We start from the raw sequence: 15,595 nt of genomic DNA, 5'->3' as shown, positions 1-15,595 counted from the left end.
GCCTGGCCCGTCGCAGCTCGGTCGCGTCGCCCACACGGGCATCACCGCGGCGGGCGGCAACCTCGAAGTAGAGCCCGAGGCCTATGGCGAGGATGGCGAGCACCCACATGCCAAAGTTCGGCTGCAGGCTCGGCACCGCGCTGGGGAACGCCATCGGGAAGCTCAGAAACAGCGAGATCGCCCAAGGGACGATCCTGACCCGTCGCAGCTCGGTGGCGGCCTCTGGGTCGTCGTGGCCCCGCAGGAGCCCGTGCTTACTGAGGCACATGTAGAGCATCCCGGCGCCGTAGTAGGTGGTGCCGTAGTCGCCGACCACGCGCACGAGGTCGTGCGCGTCATGGCGCGCGCGGTACAACGCCCACGCTAAGCCCCCGGAGCGAGAGGATCGCCCAGAGCGCCCATCGATGGCCCAGCTGCGCCGTCTTTGGCGGCGCCTGTTCTCGCGGGACGAGGAAAGGGGTCACGGCGGGGTCCATGCGCGCCACTGGACGCCGGGCAAGGTGGTGGTGGTGGTGGTGAGCTTAAAGTTGAACTCAGCTGCTGCTTTCCGCCGTACGGGAACTGATTGTGCTGTACGTGCCGGCGCGGCGGTGGCGATGCTTGGTTGCGACTTGCGAGCAGCGGCTGCTCCTTGTAGCAAGGGCAGAGATATCATAGAGAAAAAGGCGGCAATTCAGTGCCTCTGTCCACAGGATTTTTTTAGTTGACTCTGTCCATAATACTACCTCTGTCCATAAAAGTATGTCTTAGATTTGTTTAAATTTGGATGTATGTAGATACTATTTAGTGTATAGATATATTGGAATTTGGACAAATTTAAGATATCTTTTTATGGACAGAGGGAGTATTTTTTATTAGATGACTCTGTCCAAAGCTGGGGGCTGCACTGGCAGACCTATGTGAGGGCAAACCCGGGCCATGGCCCGCCCAGCCCAAAAGTGGGAAAAAAAATTATGCCTATGCCTCCATGTGTGAAGCCCATTAATCCAGCCCAGTCTACTCCCTGTCTCCATGTTCGCTGGTGGTCATACAGATAAGGGTGTCAAGTGGGATCCCACTTTTGTCCCACTTGTAGTATAATTTGATTTTTCTAGTACAAATTTTAGCATCAAAATTTGAACTACGTAGTACAAAATGACATCCCAGTGGGATCCCACCTTGACACCCTACATACAGACGTACACGATGCCGTATTGCTGTGAGCCTGTGATGCTGTCCATGCCTGCCGCCGGTCGACCTACCGCGGTACCGCCGGTGACTGAGCGTGGAGGTGGCCGCCGGACGGCCGAAGCGACTCAATTTGGCGACCACCATCCAGCAGCAGCGGGCACCACAAGCCATCAAGCCCCACGCCGGCCACGCGACCAAGCCCTAGGCGAGCAAACGGTGGCCGGAAACGGCCAGGCTGCCGGCGGGCGGCGGCGATCCGATCATCCGGCGTTGGCACAACCATCAACTACTCCAATTTCTCCCAGGCAAGGCAGCTGCAAAACTGACGGTAATTCAGTTTTCCCCCAATCTGTTCAGTCTTCACAACAAATCTCTTCACTGCAAAATTAAACTACAATTTGGTACCCTGAATAATCAAATTTTTTGTTTGTTTACAAATGAAATTTAGGCACCATGAGCAAGGTCAATCAGAGAAGAATTGATCTAGTTTTCAAAAGAAAAAGAGACGAGGCAAATGAAGTTGAGGAAGACCAGTCTGTACTAGCTGATCATCCATTACCTTTGCTTGAATTACAACATCCGGCACCACACAATAAAGATGAAAATCAGTCAAATGAAGCTGTTATGTTTGAAGGTATTGATTTCTTGCAGAGAGACCCAGGATTACGCCCGCAGATTTGGCAGTATCCACCGGACCAGAGAGATGCTGTCCGCCGAGCATATCTGATGTTGGGTCCTATGCAACCCCATCTAGAACACTATGAACCTTCAGGTGAAAAGGGGCATCAACGCAGCTTCAAGTACAATTGGTTTGGTCAATTTCCCTCATGGCTAGAGTACTCACAGGACAAACATCGTGCATATTGTTTGTTTTGCTTTGTCTCTGCCAAAAAGGAAAACACACGAGGTGGTTCTCATGTCTTTACAGTTAATGGATTTGATAACTGGAAGAGGGTTAATTGTGGGAAGCATTGTGCATTTTTAAAACACATAGGTTCTGGACCATGCTCATCACACCACAACGCAGCCGCAGATTGTCAAGCTTTACTGAATCAACCATGCCACATTGAAAATGTCATTGTGGTGAAGGACAAGGAGAAAGTAGAAAGAAACCGTTTGCGGCTGAAAGTCTCAATTGCAGCTGTTAAGTGGCTCACCTTCCAAGCGTGTGCTTTTAGAGGGCATGATGAGAGACCCCAGTCAAAGAACAAAGGAAACTTTCTTGAAATAGTGGATCTTCTTGCAGAATTTAACCCCGAGATTGCCAAAGTGGTGGGGGGAATGCTCCGTATAATTCAAAATACACATCGCCCCAAAATCCAGAAAGAGCTCTTGAGTATGTTTGCATGTAAAATTAGGAAGCATGTCCGAGCTGAAATCGGGGATTCTAAGTTTTCCATTTTAGTGGATGAGACATGTGATGTAGCAAAGAGAGAGCAAATGGCCATAGTTCTCAGATTTGTTGATAAAGGTGGTATTCTGCAAGAGAGGTTCTTTGACTTGATACATGTAGCAAACACAAAGTCTTTGACACTTAAAGATGAATTAACCGCTGTTTTATCTACACATGGTTTTGACATTCAGAATCTTCGAGGACAAGGTTATGACGGGGCCAGCAACATGAGAGGTGACTTGAATGGACTGCAAGCTCTTTTCCTCCAAGAATGCCCATATGCCTATTATGTTCATTGTTATGCCCACCGCTTGCAACTTGCTCTAGTTGATGCTTCCAAAGAAGTTGTTTCTGTCTCTCAGTTTTTTCAGAAATTAGTCTTCATCATAAACACTGTTGACTCCTCTTCAAAGCGCCATGACGAGCTCCATAAAGCCCAACTAGATGAACTAGAAATTGCAATTGCTAATGCTAGCGTCGAGACAGGTCAAGGGGCAAACCAGATCCGCTCACTTAAGCGACCAGGAGACACAAGGTGGGGTTCTCATTTTGGTTCAGTTTACAGCCTGATGGAGATGTTTGGTGTTGTTTACTCTATTGTCCAAGATATTGCTGCTGATCGATCAATGGGTTCACTTCGTGGAGATGCAGATACTTGTTTCAGCTACATGTCCTCTTATGAGTTCGTATTTACCTTATGTTTGATGAAGGAAATATTTGATATAACAGAATTGCTTGGCCAAGCTTTACAGAAAAAGTCACAGCATATTGTGAATGCTATTCGTCTAGTGTCTTCAACAAAAGAGTGTCTTCAACAGTTGAGATCAGATGATGGCTATGAAGAATTTATTACCATGGTTGTTGAATTTTGTGGAAAGCATTCCGTTGAGATTCCTAACTTCGAAGAAATTTACATCATGCGGGGTGGTCGTGCACGCAATCAGCCTGATCAGTTCACCAAGGAGCATTACTTTCGTGTGGAACTATTTCGGGCAACATTGGATACTCAACTATTTGAAATAAACCGCAGGTTCAATGAGAAGGTAATGGATCTTTTATCTACTAGTGCTACCTTCATTCCTAGAAACAAATTTAGAGGATTCAAAGCCAGTGATATATGTGAGATGGTGAAAAAGTACTACCCAGCAGATTTCACCCAACAAGATATTTATGGATTGCAACTTCAACTAAAACATTTTGTTTCGGATGCTTCCAAGGATGAAGAGTTGAAAAACAAATCAACCTTAATCAGTCTTTGTCAATGCCTTGTGGAGACAGGAAGACATGCTATCTTTAATTTGGTTGAAAGGTTACTCCGATTGCTCATTACTCTTCCAGTTTCAACAGCGAGTGCGGAACGTGCCTTTTCTAGTATGAAGATCATCAAAACAAGGTTGCGCAATAAGATGGAAGACGACTATCTTGCAAATAGTCTGTTAGTGAATATAGAGTGTGAAATTTTGGAGACCTACAGCTATGAAGATGTCATTGAAGATTTTAGGAAAAAGAATCGGAAAGCAGATCTGTAGTTATGCAACTCCATGTGTCCATACCTTATGACCAAGCTGAACCTTGAAATTTGGCCTGCTTTATTTTGTTTTGGGGTACTTCTCGTATATATATGATCTGATGGGTCAAATATATGCAGTATATTGACTAATTCCTAGTTGCCTACAAATCAACAAATGTATATGGCTTAGATTTATAATTCTTTGTGTTTTTCTTTAGCTTGGCCCGCCCAAGATTTCTTTTGTAGGTCCGCCACTGCAAATGTATCGGCAAGTGCGTCTGAACGCTTCGCTCGGGCTACTCAGATACGGTCATGCGCTCATGGCAAGTGATAGCTAACAAGTTTTTAAGTACTGTAGTAGGACATCTGCGACCATGGACGAACCCAGCCCCCAACCCTAGCCTCCCGCACCCAGCCTCCCAACCCTCCCGCCGCCGCCGCCCATCTGCGACCATGGACGAACCCAGCCCCCAACCCTAGCCTCCCGCACCCAGCCTCCCAACCCTCCCGCCGCCGTCGCCGGCAGCGCCGCCGGGGCAAAGATCTCGGGGCGTGGTGGCGGCGGAGGCCTTCCCTCGTGACGCGTCGGGAACGGCGGCCAAGGAGTCTCTCACGCGGCGGCGGCCCTTCCGCCTCCTGGGGCGGCGGCGGTCGGACGAGGATGGAGGGGCGGCGGCGGTCCTCCCGGGGACGATCCAGCTGTGGGCTGCGGCCTCCCCGCCTCCCATCGGCGGCATGCCAGCGGTGGTGGCTGGTGGAGGCGGACAGCGCCTTTTCCTCCGCCTCTCGCCGGTGAGGGGCGATGATCTTGGGCTTCTCCCGCGGTACGAGGACGCCCGAGGCAGCAGCATTGGGTTCGACGGTGGTGGTGACCCTCTTCTTCGCCGGAGAGGATCGGCCTGCGGTTGGTGGTGGTGGATCTTTTGATCTATCACCGTGTTCCGGCGGCGAGATGGAGGAGCTTGGAAGCCGGCGATGGTGTCGCCGTTGGAGGGCTGGAGTGGCCAGCCCAGGATGGTCGCCGACGTGGGGGTCCGACCTGAATAAAGGCGGCGGTCCTAGGGCCTCTCTTGCGTGAAGAGGAGGACCTACCGGAGGCCTGGACTCGTGATCTGGCCGGAGTGTTGCCGGAAGGCTCCGCCGGCGAATGTAACAGTGCTTTTGCATGGAGTTTGCTGGATCGGAGGTATTCGGTCGTGTACACCCATGTTTTTATTCCGACCGATTGGTTCTGGAGGGAGCAGCGCGAAGCTCTTTTTCTGTGTTGACATCAAGTGACTATGGATCCATGATGAAAGTCGGAAGAAGAGAATTTCTTGGAGGCTGATACGTCTCCGACGTATCGATAATTTCTTATGTTCCATGCCACATTATTGATGATATCTACATGTTTTGTACACATTATATGTCATATTTATGCATTTTCTGGAACTAACTTATTAACAAGATGTCGAAGTGCCAGTTCCTGTTTTCTGCTGTTTTTGGTTTCAGAAATCCTAGTAACGAAATATTCTCGGAATCAGACGAAATCAAGACCCAGGTTCCTATTTTCACCGGAAGCATCCAGAACACCCGAGAACCGCCAGAGAGGGGGCACTGGGCCCCCAGACCATAGGCCGGCGCGGCCCAGGCCCTGGCCGCACCGCCCTATGGTGCCGCCGCCTCTTCGACCCTCCGAGGCTGCCCTTCCGCCTATTTAAAGCCTCCGTCGCGAAAACCCTATTACGAAGAACGAAACCCACAGAAACCTTCCAGAGCCGCCGCCATCGCGAAGCCAAGATCTGGGGGACAGGAGTCTCTGTTTCGGCACCCTGCCGGAGCGGAGAAGTGCCCCGGAAGGCTTCTCCATCGACACCGCTGAGCCCATCTTAATGGCTATAAAGAAAGAACTTCTTGGGAGATAACCCATGTGTTATTTTGCTACAGTACTTTGTTTTTATTTTGTGTCTTGGAAGTTGTTTACTACTGTAGCAACCTCTCCTTATCTTAGTTTTGTGTTTTGTTGTGCCAAGTAAAGTCTTTGATAGAAAAGTAAGTACTAGATTTGGATTACTGCGCAGTTCCAGATTTCTTTGCTGTCACGAATCTGGGTCTATCTCCCTGTAGGTAGCTCAGAAAATTAAGCCAATTTACGTGCGTGATCCTCAGATATGTACGCAACTTTCATTCAATTTGGGCATTTTCGTTTGAGCAAGTCTGGTGGCCTAATAAAATCCATCTTTACGGACTGTTCTGTTTTGACAGATTCTGCCTTTTATTTCGCATTGCCTCTTTTGCTATGTTGGATGAATTTCTTTGATCCATTAATGTCCAGTAGCTTTATGCAATGTCCAGAAGTGTTAAGAATGATTGTGTCACCTCTGAACATGTTAATTTTTATTATTCACTAACCCTCTAATGAGTTGTTTCGAGTTTGGTGTGGAGGAAGTTTTCAAGGGTCAAGAGAGGAGGATGATATACTATGATCAAGAAGAGTGAAAAGTCTAAGCTTGGGGATGCCCCGGTGGTTCACCCCTGCATATTTCAAGAAGACTCAAGCATCTAAGCTTGGGGATGCCCAAGGCATCCCCTTCTTCATCGACAACATTATCAGGTTCCTTCTCTTGAAACTATATTTTTATTCGGCCACATCTTATGTACTTTACTTGGAGCGTCTGTTTGTTTTTGTTTTTGTTTTTGTTTGAATAAATGCTTGTGTGGGAGAGAGACACGCTCCGCTGGTTCATATGAACACATGTGTTCTTCGCTTTATCTTTTAGTGTTCATGGCGAAGTTTCTTCTTCGTTAAATTGTTATATGGTTGGAATTGGAAAATACTACATGTAGTAATTCTAAAATGTCTTGGATAATTTGATACTTGGCAATTGTTGTGCTCATGTTTAAGCTCTTGCATCATATACTTTGCACCCATTAATGAAGAAACACTTAGAGCTTGCTAATTTGGTTTGCATATTTGGTTTCTCTAGTGTCTAGATAACATCTAGTATTGAGTTTTGAACAACAAGGAAGACGGTGTGGAGTCTTATAGTGTTTACAATATGTCTTTTATGTGAGTTTTGCTGCACCGTTCATCCTTGTGTTTGTTTCAAATAACCTTGCTAGCCTAAACCTTGTATCGAGAGGGAATACTTCTCATGCATCCAAAATACTTGAGCCAACCACTATGCCATTTGTGTCTGATGGCGTGTATTTCACACGTTCGTTGGGCAACCCCAAGAGGAAGGTATGATGCGCACAGCAGCAAGTTTTCCCTCAGAAAGAAACCAAGGTTTATCGAACCAGGAGGAGCCAAGAAGCACGTTGAAGGTTGATGGCGGCGGGATGTAGTGCGGCGCAACACCGGAGATTCCGGCGCCAACGTGGAACCTGCACAACACAACCAAAGTACTTTGCCCCAACGAAACAAGTGAGGTTGTCAATCTCACCGGCTTGCTGTAACAAAGGATTAACCGTATTGTGTGGAAGATGATTGTTTGCAGAGAAAATAGTAAAAACAAGTATTGCAGCAGATTTGTATTTCAAGTATTAAAGAATGGACCGGGGTCCACGAGCTAACTAGAGGTGTCTCTCCCATAAGATAAAAGCATGTTGGGTGAACAAATTACAGTCGGGCAATTGACAAATAGAGAGGGCATAACAATGCACATACATGACATGATAAGTATAGTGAGATTTAATTGGGCATTACGACAAAGTACATAGACCGCCATCCAACTGCATCTATGCCTAAAAAGTCCACCTTCGAGGTTATCATCCGAACCCCCTCCGATATTAAGTTGCAAAGCAACAGACAATTGCATTAAGTATGGTGCATAATGTAATCAACAACTACATCCTCGGACATAGCGCCAATGTTTTATCCCTAGTGGCAACAAGCACAACACAACCTTAGAACTTTCTCGTCACCGTCCCGGTGTCAATGCGGGCATGAACCCACTATCGAGCATAAATACTCCCTCTTGGAGTTAAAAGTAAAAACTTGGCTAGAGCCTCTACTAGTAACGGAGAGCATGCAAGATCATAAACAACACATATGTAATAACTTGATAATTAACATGACATGGTATTCTCTATCCATCGGATCCCGACAAACACAACATATAGAATTACAGATAGATGATCTTGATCATGTTAGGCAGCTCACAAGATCCAACAATGAAGCACAATGAGGAGAAGACAACCATCTAGCTACCGCTATGGACCCATAGTCCAGGGGTGAACTACTCACTCATCACTCCGGAGGCGACCATGGCGGTGTAGAGTCCTCCGGGAGATGAATCCCCTCTCCGGCAGGGTGCCGGAGGAGATCTCCAGAATCCCCCGAGATGGGATCGGCGGCAGCGGCGTCTCTGGAAGGTTTTCCGTATCGTGGTTTTTCCGCATCAGGGGTTTCGCGACGGAGGCTTTAAGTAGGCGGAAGGGCAGAGTCGGGGGCCAGACGAGGGGGCCACACCATAGGGCGGCGCGGGCCCCCCGGGCCGCGCCGCCACGTGGTGTCGCCACCTCGTGGCCCCACTTCGTATGTTCTTCGGTCTTCTGGAAGCTCCGTGGAAAAATAGGCCCCTGGGTCTTCGTTTCTTCCAATTCCGAGAATATTTCGTTACTAGGATTTCTGAAACCAAAAACAGCAGAAAACAGGAACTGGCACTTCGGCATCTTGTTAATAGGTTAGTTCCAGAAAATGCACGAATATGACATAAAGTGTGCATAAAACATGTAGGTATCATCAATAATATGGCATAGAACATAAGAAATTATCGATACGTCGGAGACGTATCAGCATCCCCAAGCTTAGTTCTGCTCGTCCCGAGCAGGTAAAACGATAACAAAGATAATTTCTGAAGTGATATGCCATCATAACCTTGATCATACTATTTGTAAACATATGTAGTGAATGCAGCGATCAAAACAATGGTAATGACATGAGTAAATAAGTGAATCATATAGCAAAGACTTTTCATGAATAGTACTTCAAGACAAGTATTAATAAGTCTTGCATAATAGTTAACTCATAAAGCAATAAATCAAAGTAAAGGTATTGAAGCAACACAAAGGAAGATTAAGTTTCAGCGGTTGCTTTCAACTTGTAACATGTATATCTCATGGATAATTGTCAACATAGAGTAATATAACAAGTACAATATGCAAGTATGTAAGAATCAATGCACAGTTCACACAAGTGTTTGCTTCTTGAGGTGGAGAGAGATAGGTGAACCGACTCAACATAAAAGTAAAAAGAATGGTCCTTCAAAGAGGAAAGCATCGATTGCTATATTTGTGCTAGAGCTTTTATTTTGAAAACATGAAACAATTTTGTCAACGGTAGTAATAAAGCATATGAGTTATGTACATTATATCTTACAAGTTGCAAGCCTCATGCATAGTATACTAATAGTGCCCGCACCTTGTCCTAATTAACTTGGACTACCGGATCTTTGCAATGCACATGTTTTGACCAAGTGTCACAATGGGGTACCTCCATGCCGCCTGTACAAAGGTCTAAGGAGAAAGCTCGCATTTTGGATTTCTCGCTTTTGATTATTCTCAACTTAGACATCCATACCGGGACAACATGGACAACGAGATAATGGACTCCTCTTTAATGCATAAGCATGTGGCAACAATTATTATTCTCATATGAGATTGAGGATATATGTCCAAACTGAAACTTCCACCATGAATCATGGCTCTAGTTAGCGGCCCAAAGTTCTTCTCTAACAACATGCATGCTCCAACCATAAAGGTGGTAGATCTCTCTTACTTCAGACAAGACGGACATGCATAGCAACTCACATGATATCCAACAAAAAATAGTTGATGGCGTCCCCGAAACATGGTTATCGCACAACAAGCAACTTAATAAGAGATAAAGTGCATAAGTACATATTCAATACCACAATAGTTTTTAAGCTATTTGTCCCATGAGCTATATATTGCAAAGGTGAATGATGGAATTTTAAAGGTAGCACTCAAGCAATTTACTTTGGAATGGCGGATAAATACCATGTAGTAGGTAGGTATGGTGGACACAAATGGCATAGTGGTTGGCTCAAGTATTTTGGATGCATGAGAAGTATTCCCTCTCGATACAAGGTTTAGGCTAGCAAGGTTATTTGAAACAAACACAAGGATGAACGGTACAGCAAAACTCACATAAAAGACATATGGTAAACATTATAAGACTCCATACCGTCTTCCTTGTTGTTCAAAACTCAATACTAGATATTATCTAGACTCTAGAGAAACCAAATATGCAAACCAAATTAGCAAGCTCTAAGTATTTCTTCATTAATGGGTGCAAAGTATATGATGCAAGAGCTTAAACATGAGCACAACAATTGCCAAGTATCACATTATCCAAGACATTATAGCATTTTACTACATGTATCATTTTCCAATTTCAACCATATAACAATTTAATGAAGAAGAAACTTCGCCATGAATACTATGAGTAGAGCCTAAGGAAATATTTGTCCATATGCTACAGCGGAGCGTGTCTCTCTCCCATAAAGTGAATGCAAGGATCCATTTTATTCAAACAAAACAAAAACAAAAACAAACCGACGCTCCAAGCAAAGTGCATAAGATATGACGGAATAAAAATATAGTTTCAGGGGAGGAACCTGATAATGTTGTCGATGAAGAAGGGGATGCCTTGGGCATCCCCAAGCTTAGACGCTTGAGTCTTCTTAGAATATGCAGGGGTGAACCACCGGGGCATCCCCAAGCTTAGAGCTTTCACTCTCCTTGATCATATTGCATCATACTCCTCTCTTGATCCTTGAAAACTTCCTCCACACCAAACTCGAAACAACTCATTAGAGGGTTAGTGCATAATAAAAATTCACATGTTCAGAGGTGACACAATCATTCTTAACACTTCTGGACATTGCATAAAGCTACTGGACATTAATGGATCAAAGAAATTCATCCAACATAGCAAAAGAGGCAATGCGAAATAAAAGACAGAATCTGTCAAAACAGAACGAGTCCGTAAAGATGGATTTTATTAGGCCACCAGACTTGCTCAAACGAAAATGCTCAAATTGAATGAAAGTTGCGTACATATCTGAGGATCATGCTCGTAAATTGGCTTAATTTTCTGAGCTACCTACAGGGAGATAGACCCAGATTCGTGACAGCAAAGAAATCTGGAACTGCGCAGCAATCCAAATCTAGTACTTACTTTTCTATCAAAGACTTTACTTGGCACAACAAAACATAAAACTAAGATAAGGAGAGGTTGCTACAGTAGTAAACAACTTCCAAGACACAAATATAAAACAAAAATACTGTAGTAAAAACATGGGTTGTCTCCCATAAGCGCTTTTCTTTAACGCCTTTCGAGCTAGGCGCGAAAGTGTATCTCAAGTATTATCGAAGGGTGGTGCACCTACAGCGGGGTTTGGAGTTTTCTCAACCATGCATAGTATATTGGATACATAAGTTTCAGCGTCTCCCTTTTCATTAGTCTTGGGCTTGCTACTCTCATCGAACAAATTTTCAGGAACAAGCCAAGCATAGTTATGTTCTAGTGCATCATTCATAGCTAGGAGTTTACATGGTATTGGTGCTTTGATCTCCCCACCATTATTAGTATTTTTAGTGTACCTTATTCTATCCATATCCATTTTTTCAAGGAGACTAACAAAATTAGTATGAGAACCAAGCATATTAAATTTAGCAAAGACCTTTCTAGCCTCTCTTGCTAGACCACCAAATTCTCTAAGAAGGGTTTCTAAAACAAAATCTTTCTTTTCCCCTCTTCCAAATCACCAAGTGTAAGAAACATGTGTTGGATTATAGGATTGAGATTAACAAATTTAGTTTCCAACATGCGAACTAAGGCAGCGGCAGCAATTTCATAAGTGGGAGCAAGTTCTACCAAGTGTCTATCTTCAAAATCTTCAGTGGTACTGACATGAGTGAAAAATTCTTCTATATTGTTTCTCCCAATTATAGACCCGCGTCCTATCGGTATGTTCTTTGTGGTAAAATTAAAAGCAAACATGATGAATCAAGTAAAGTAAATGCAAGTAAACTAATTTTTTTGTGTTTTTGATATAGCAAACAAGACAGTAAATAAAGTAAAGCTAGCAACTAATTTTTTTGTGTTTTGATATAATGCAGCAAACAAAGTAGTAAATAAAATAAAGCAAGACAAAAACAAAGTAAAGAGATTGAGAAGTGGAGACTCCCCTTGCAGCGTGTCTTGATCTCCCCGGCAACGGCGCCGGAAAAGAGCTTGATGGCGTGTATTTCACACGTTCGTTGGGCAACCCCAAGAGGAAGGTATGATGCGCACAGCAGCAAGTTTTCCCTCGAGAAAGAAACCAAGGTTTATCGAACCAGGAGGAGCCAAGAAGCACGTTGAAGGTTGATGGCGGCGGGATGTAGTGCGGCGCAACACCGGAGATTCCGGCGCCAACGTGGAACCTCGCACAACACAACCAAAGTACTTTGCCCCAACGAAACAGATGAGGTTGTCAATCTCACCGGCTTGCTCGTAACAAAGGATTAACCGTATTGTGTGGAAGATGATTGTTTGCGAGAGAAAATAGTAAAAACAAGTATTGCAGACAGATTTGTATTTCGAGTATTAAAGAATGGACCGGGGTCCACGAGTTCACTAGAGGTGTCTCTCCCATAAGATAAAAGCATGTTGGGTGAACAAATTACAGTCGGGCAATTAACAAATAGAGAGGGCATAACAATGCACATACATGACATGATAAGTATAGTGAGATTTAATTGGGCATTATGACAAAGTACATAGACCGCCATCCAACCGCATCTATGCCTAAAAAGTCCACCTTCAGGTTATCATCCGAACCCCTCCAGTATTAAGTTGCAAAGCAACAGACAATTGCATTAAGTATGGTGCGTAATGTAATCAACAACTACATCCTCGGACATAGCGCCAATGTTTTATCCCTAGTGGCAACAGCACAACACAACCTTAGAACTTTCTGTCACTGTCCCACGTGTCAATGCAGGCATGAACCCACTATCGAGCATAAATACTCCCTCTTGGAGTTAAAAGTAAAAACTTGGCCAGAGCCTCTACTAGTAACGGAGAGCATGCAAGATCATAAACAACACATATGTAATAACTTGATAATTAACATGACATGGTATTCTCTATCCATCGGATCCCGACAAACACAACATATAGAATTACGGATAGATGATCTTGATCATGTTAGGCAGCTCACAAGATCCAACAATGAAGCACAATGAGGAGAAGACAACCATCTAGCTACCGCTATGGACCCATAGTCCAGGGGTGAACTACTCACTCATCACTCCGGAGGCGACCATGGCGGTGTAGAGTCCTCCGGGAGATGAATCCCCTCTCCGGCAGGGTGCCGGAGGAGATCTCCGTAATCCCCCGAGATGGGATCGGCGGCGGCGTCTCTGGAAGGTTTTCCGTATCGTGGTTTTTCCGCATCAGGGGTTTCGCGACGGAGGCTTTAAGTAGGCGGAAGGGCAGAGTCGGGGGCCAGACGAGGGGGCCACACCATAGGGCGGCGCGGGCCCCCCTGGGCCGCGCCGCCACGTGGTGTCGCCACCTCGTGGCCCCACTTCGTATGTTCTTCGGTCTTCTGGAAGCTCCGTGGAAAAATAGGCCCCTGGGTCTTCGTTTCGTCCAATTCCGAGAATATTTCGTTACTAGGATTTCTGAAACCAAAAACAGCAGAAAACAGGAACTTGCACTTCGGCATCTTGTTAATAGGTTAGTTCCAGGAAATGCACGAATATGACATAAAGTGTGCATAAAACATGTAGGTATCATCAATAATATGGCATAGAACATAAGAAATTATCGATACGTCGGAGACGTATCGTTGTCCACCATACCTACCTACTACATGGTATTTATCCGCCATTCCAAAGTAAATTGCTTGAGTGCTACCTTTAAAATTCCATCATTCACCTTTGCAATATATAGCTCATGGGACAAATAGCTTAAAAACTATTGTGGTATTGAATATGTATTTATGCACTTTATCTCTTATTAAGTTGCTTGTTGTGCGATAACCATGTTTCGGGGACGCCATCAACTATTCTTGGTTGAATATCATGTGAGTTGCTATGCATGTCCGTCTTGTCTGAAGTAAGAGAGATCTACCACCGTAATGGTTGGAGCATGCATATTGTTAGAGAAGAACATTGGGCCGCTAACTAAAGCCATGATACATGGTGGAAGTTTCAGTTTTGGACATATATCATCAATCTCATATGAGAATAATAATTGTTGCCACATGCTTATGCATTAAAGAGGAGTCCATTATCTGTTGTCCATGTTGTCCCGGTATGGATGTCTAAGTTGAGAATAATCAAAAGCGAGAAATCCAAAATGCGAGCTTTCTCCTTAGACCTTTGTACGAGCGGCATGGAGGTACCCCATTGTGACACTTGGTTAAAACATGTGCATTGCAAAGATCGATGTAGTCCAAGCTAATTAGGACAAGGTGCGGGCACTATTAGTATACTATGCATGAGGCTTGCAACTTGTAAGATATAATTTTCATAACTCATATGCTTTATTACTACCGTTGACAAAATTGTTTCATGTTTTCAAAATAAAAGCTCTAGCACAAATATAGCAATCGATGCTTTCCTCTTTGAAGGACCATTCTTTTTACTTTTATGTTGAGTCGGTTCACCTATCTCTCTCCACCTCAAGAAGCAAACACTTGTGTGAACTGTGCATTGATTCCTATATACTTGCATATTGCACTTGTTATATTACTCTATGTTGACAATTATCCATGAGATATACATGTTACAAGTTGAAAGCAACCGCTGAAACTTAATCTTCCTTTGTGTTGCTTCAATACCTTTACTTTGATTTATTGCTTTATGAGTTAACTCTTATGCAAGACTTATTGATGCTTGTCTTTAAGTACTATTCATGAAAAGTCTTTGCTTTATGATTCAGTTGTTTACTCATGTCATTACCATTGTTTTGATCGCTGCATTCATTACATATGTTTACAATATGATCAAGTTTATGATGGCATGTCACTTCGAAATTATCTTTGTTATCGTTTTACCTGCTCGGGACGAAGCGGAACTAAGCTTGGGGATGCTGATACGTCTCCGACGTATCGATAATTTCTTATGTTCCATGCCACATTATTGATGATATCTACATGTTTTGTACACATTATATGTCATATTTATGCATTTTCCGGAACTAACTTATTAACAAGATGTCGAAGTGCCAGTTCCTGTTTTCTGCTGTTTTTAGTTTCAGAAATCCTAGTAACGAAATATTCTCGGAATCGGACGAAATCAAGACCCAGGTTCCTATTTTCACCGGAAGCATCCAGAACACCCGAGAACCGCCAGAGAGGGGGCACTGGGCCCCCAGACCATAGGCCGGCGCGGCCGCGCCGCCCTATGGTGCCGCCGCCTCTTCGACCCTCCGAGGCTGCCCTTCCGCCTATTTAAAGCCTCCGTCGCGAAAACCCTATTACGAAGAACGAAACCCACAGAAACCTTCCAGAGCCGCC

At 44.5% G+C, this 15,595-nt stretch overlaps 2 protein-coding genes across 2 annotated transcripts; both read left to right on the top strand.

Annotated features, from left to right (window-relative positions):
- Window positions 1-1,388: 1,388 nt before the first annotated feature.
- Window positions 1,389-2,794, top strand: LOC124664865. The gene is made up of 4 exons (XM_047202290.1): window positions 1,389-1,498; window positions 1,619-2,506; window positions 2,597-2,660; window positions 2,755-2,794. Exons 2-4 carry the CDS (start codon window positions 1,624-1,626, stop codon window positions 2,792-2,794), a joined length of 987 nt encoding a protein of 328 aa, XP_047058246.1. The 5' UTR covers window positions 1,389-1,498; window positions 1,619-1,623.
- On the top strand, window positions 2,500-4,157 carry LOC124666789. Its single transcript, XM_047204117.1, has 2 exons — window positions 2,500-2,696; window positions 3,152-4,157. The coding sequence occupies exon 2, from the start codon at window positions 3,190-3,192 to the stop codon at window positions 4,090-4,092; it is 903 nt and encodes a 300-aa protein (XP_047060073.1). The 5' UTR covers window positions 2,500-2,696; window positions 3,152-3,189; the 3' UTR covers window positions 4,093-4,157.
- Window positions 4,158-15,595: the final 11,438 nt, after the last annotated feature.

Source organism: Lolium rigidum, chromosome 6 (genome assembly GCF_022539505.1).
Source record: "Lolium rigidum isolate FL_2022 chromosome 6, APGP_CSIRO_Lrig_0.1, whole genome shotgun sequence".
Lineage (NCBI taxonomy): Eukaryota > Viridiplantae > Streptophyta > Magnoliopsida > Poales > Poaceae > Lolium > Lolium rigidum.
This window is presented reverse-complemented; position numbering and strand designations above follow the sequence as displayed.

Bases quoted from the DNA above. Each gene is read 5' to 3' on its own strand.
- LOC124664865 (XM_047202290.1), top strand. From the start codon at position 1,624: ATGAGCAAGGTCAATCAGAGAAGAATTGATCTAGTTTTCAAAAGAAAA. The intron at 2,507-2,596 runs GTATGTTTGCAT...CATGTGATGTAG, and splicing joins AATCCAGAAAGAGCTCTTGA to CAAAGAGAGAGCAAATGGCC. The intron at 2,661-2,754 runs GTTCTTTGACTT...TTTGACATTCAG, and splicing joins GGTGGTATTCTGCAAGAGAG to AATCTTCGAGGACAAGGTTA.
- LOC124666789 (XM_047204117.1), top strand. From the start codon at position 3,190: ATGGGTTCACTTCGTGGAGATGCAGATACTTGTTTCAGCTACATGTCC.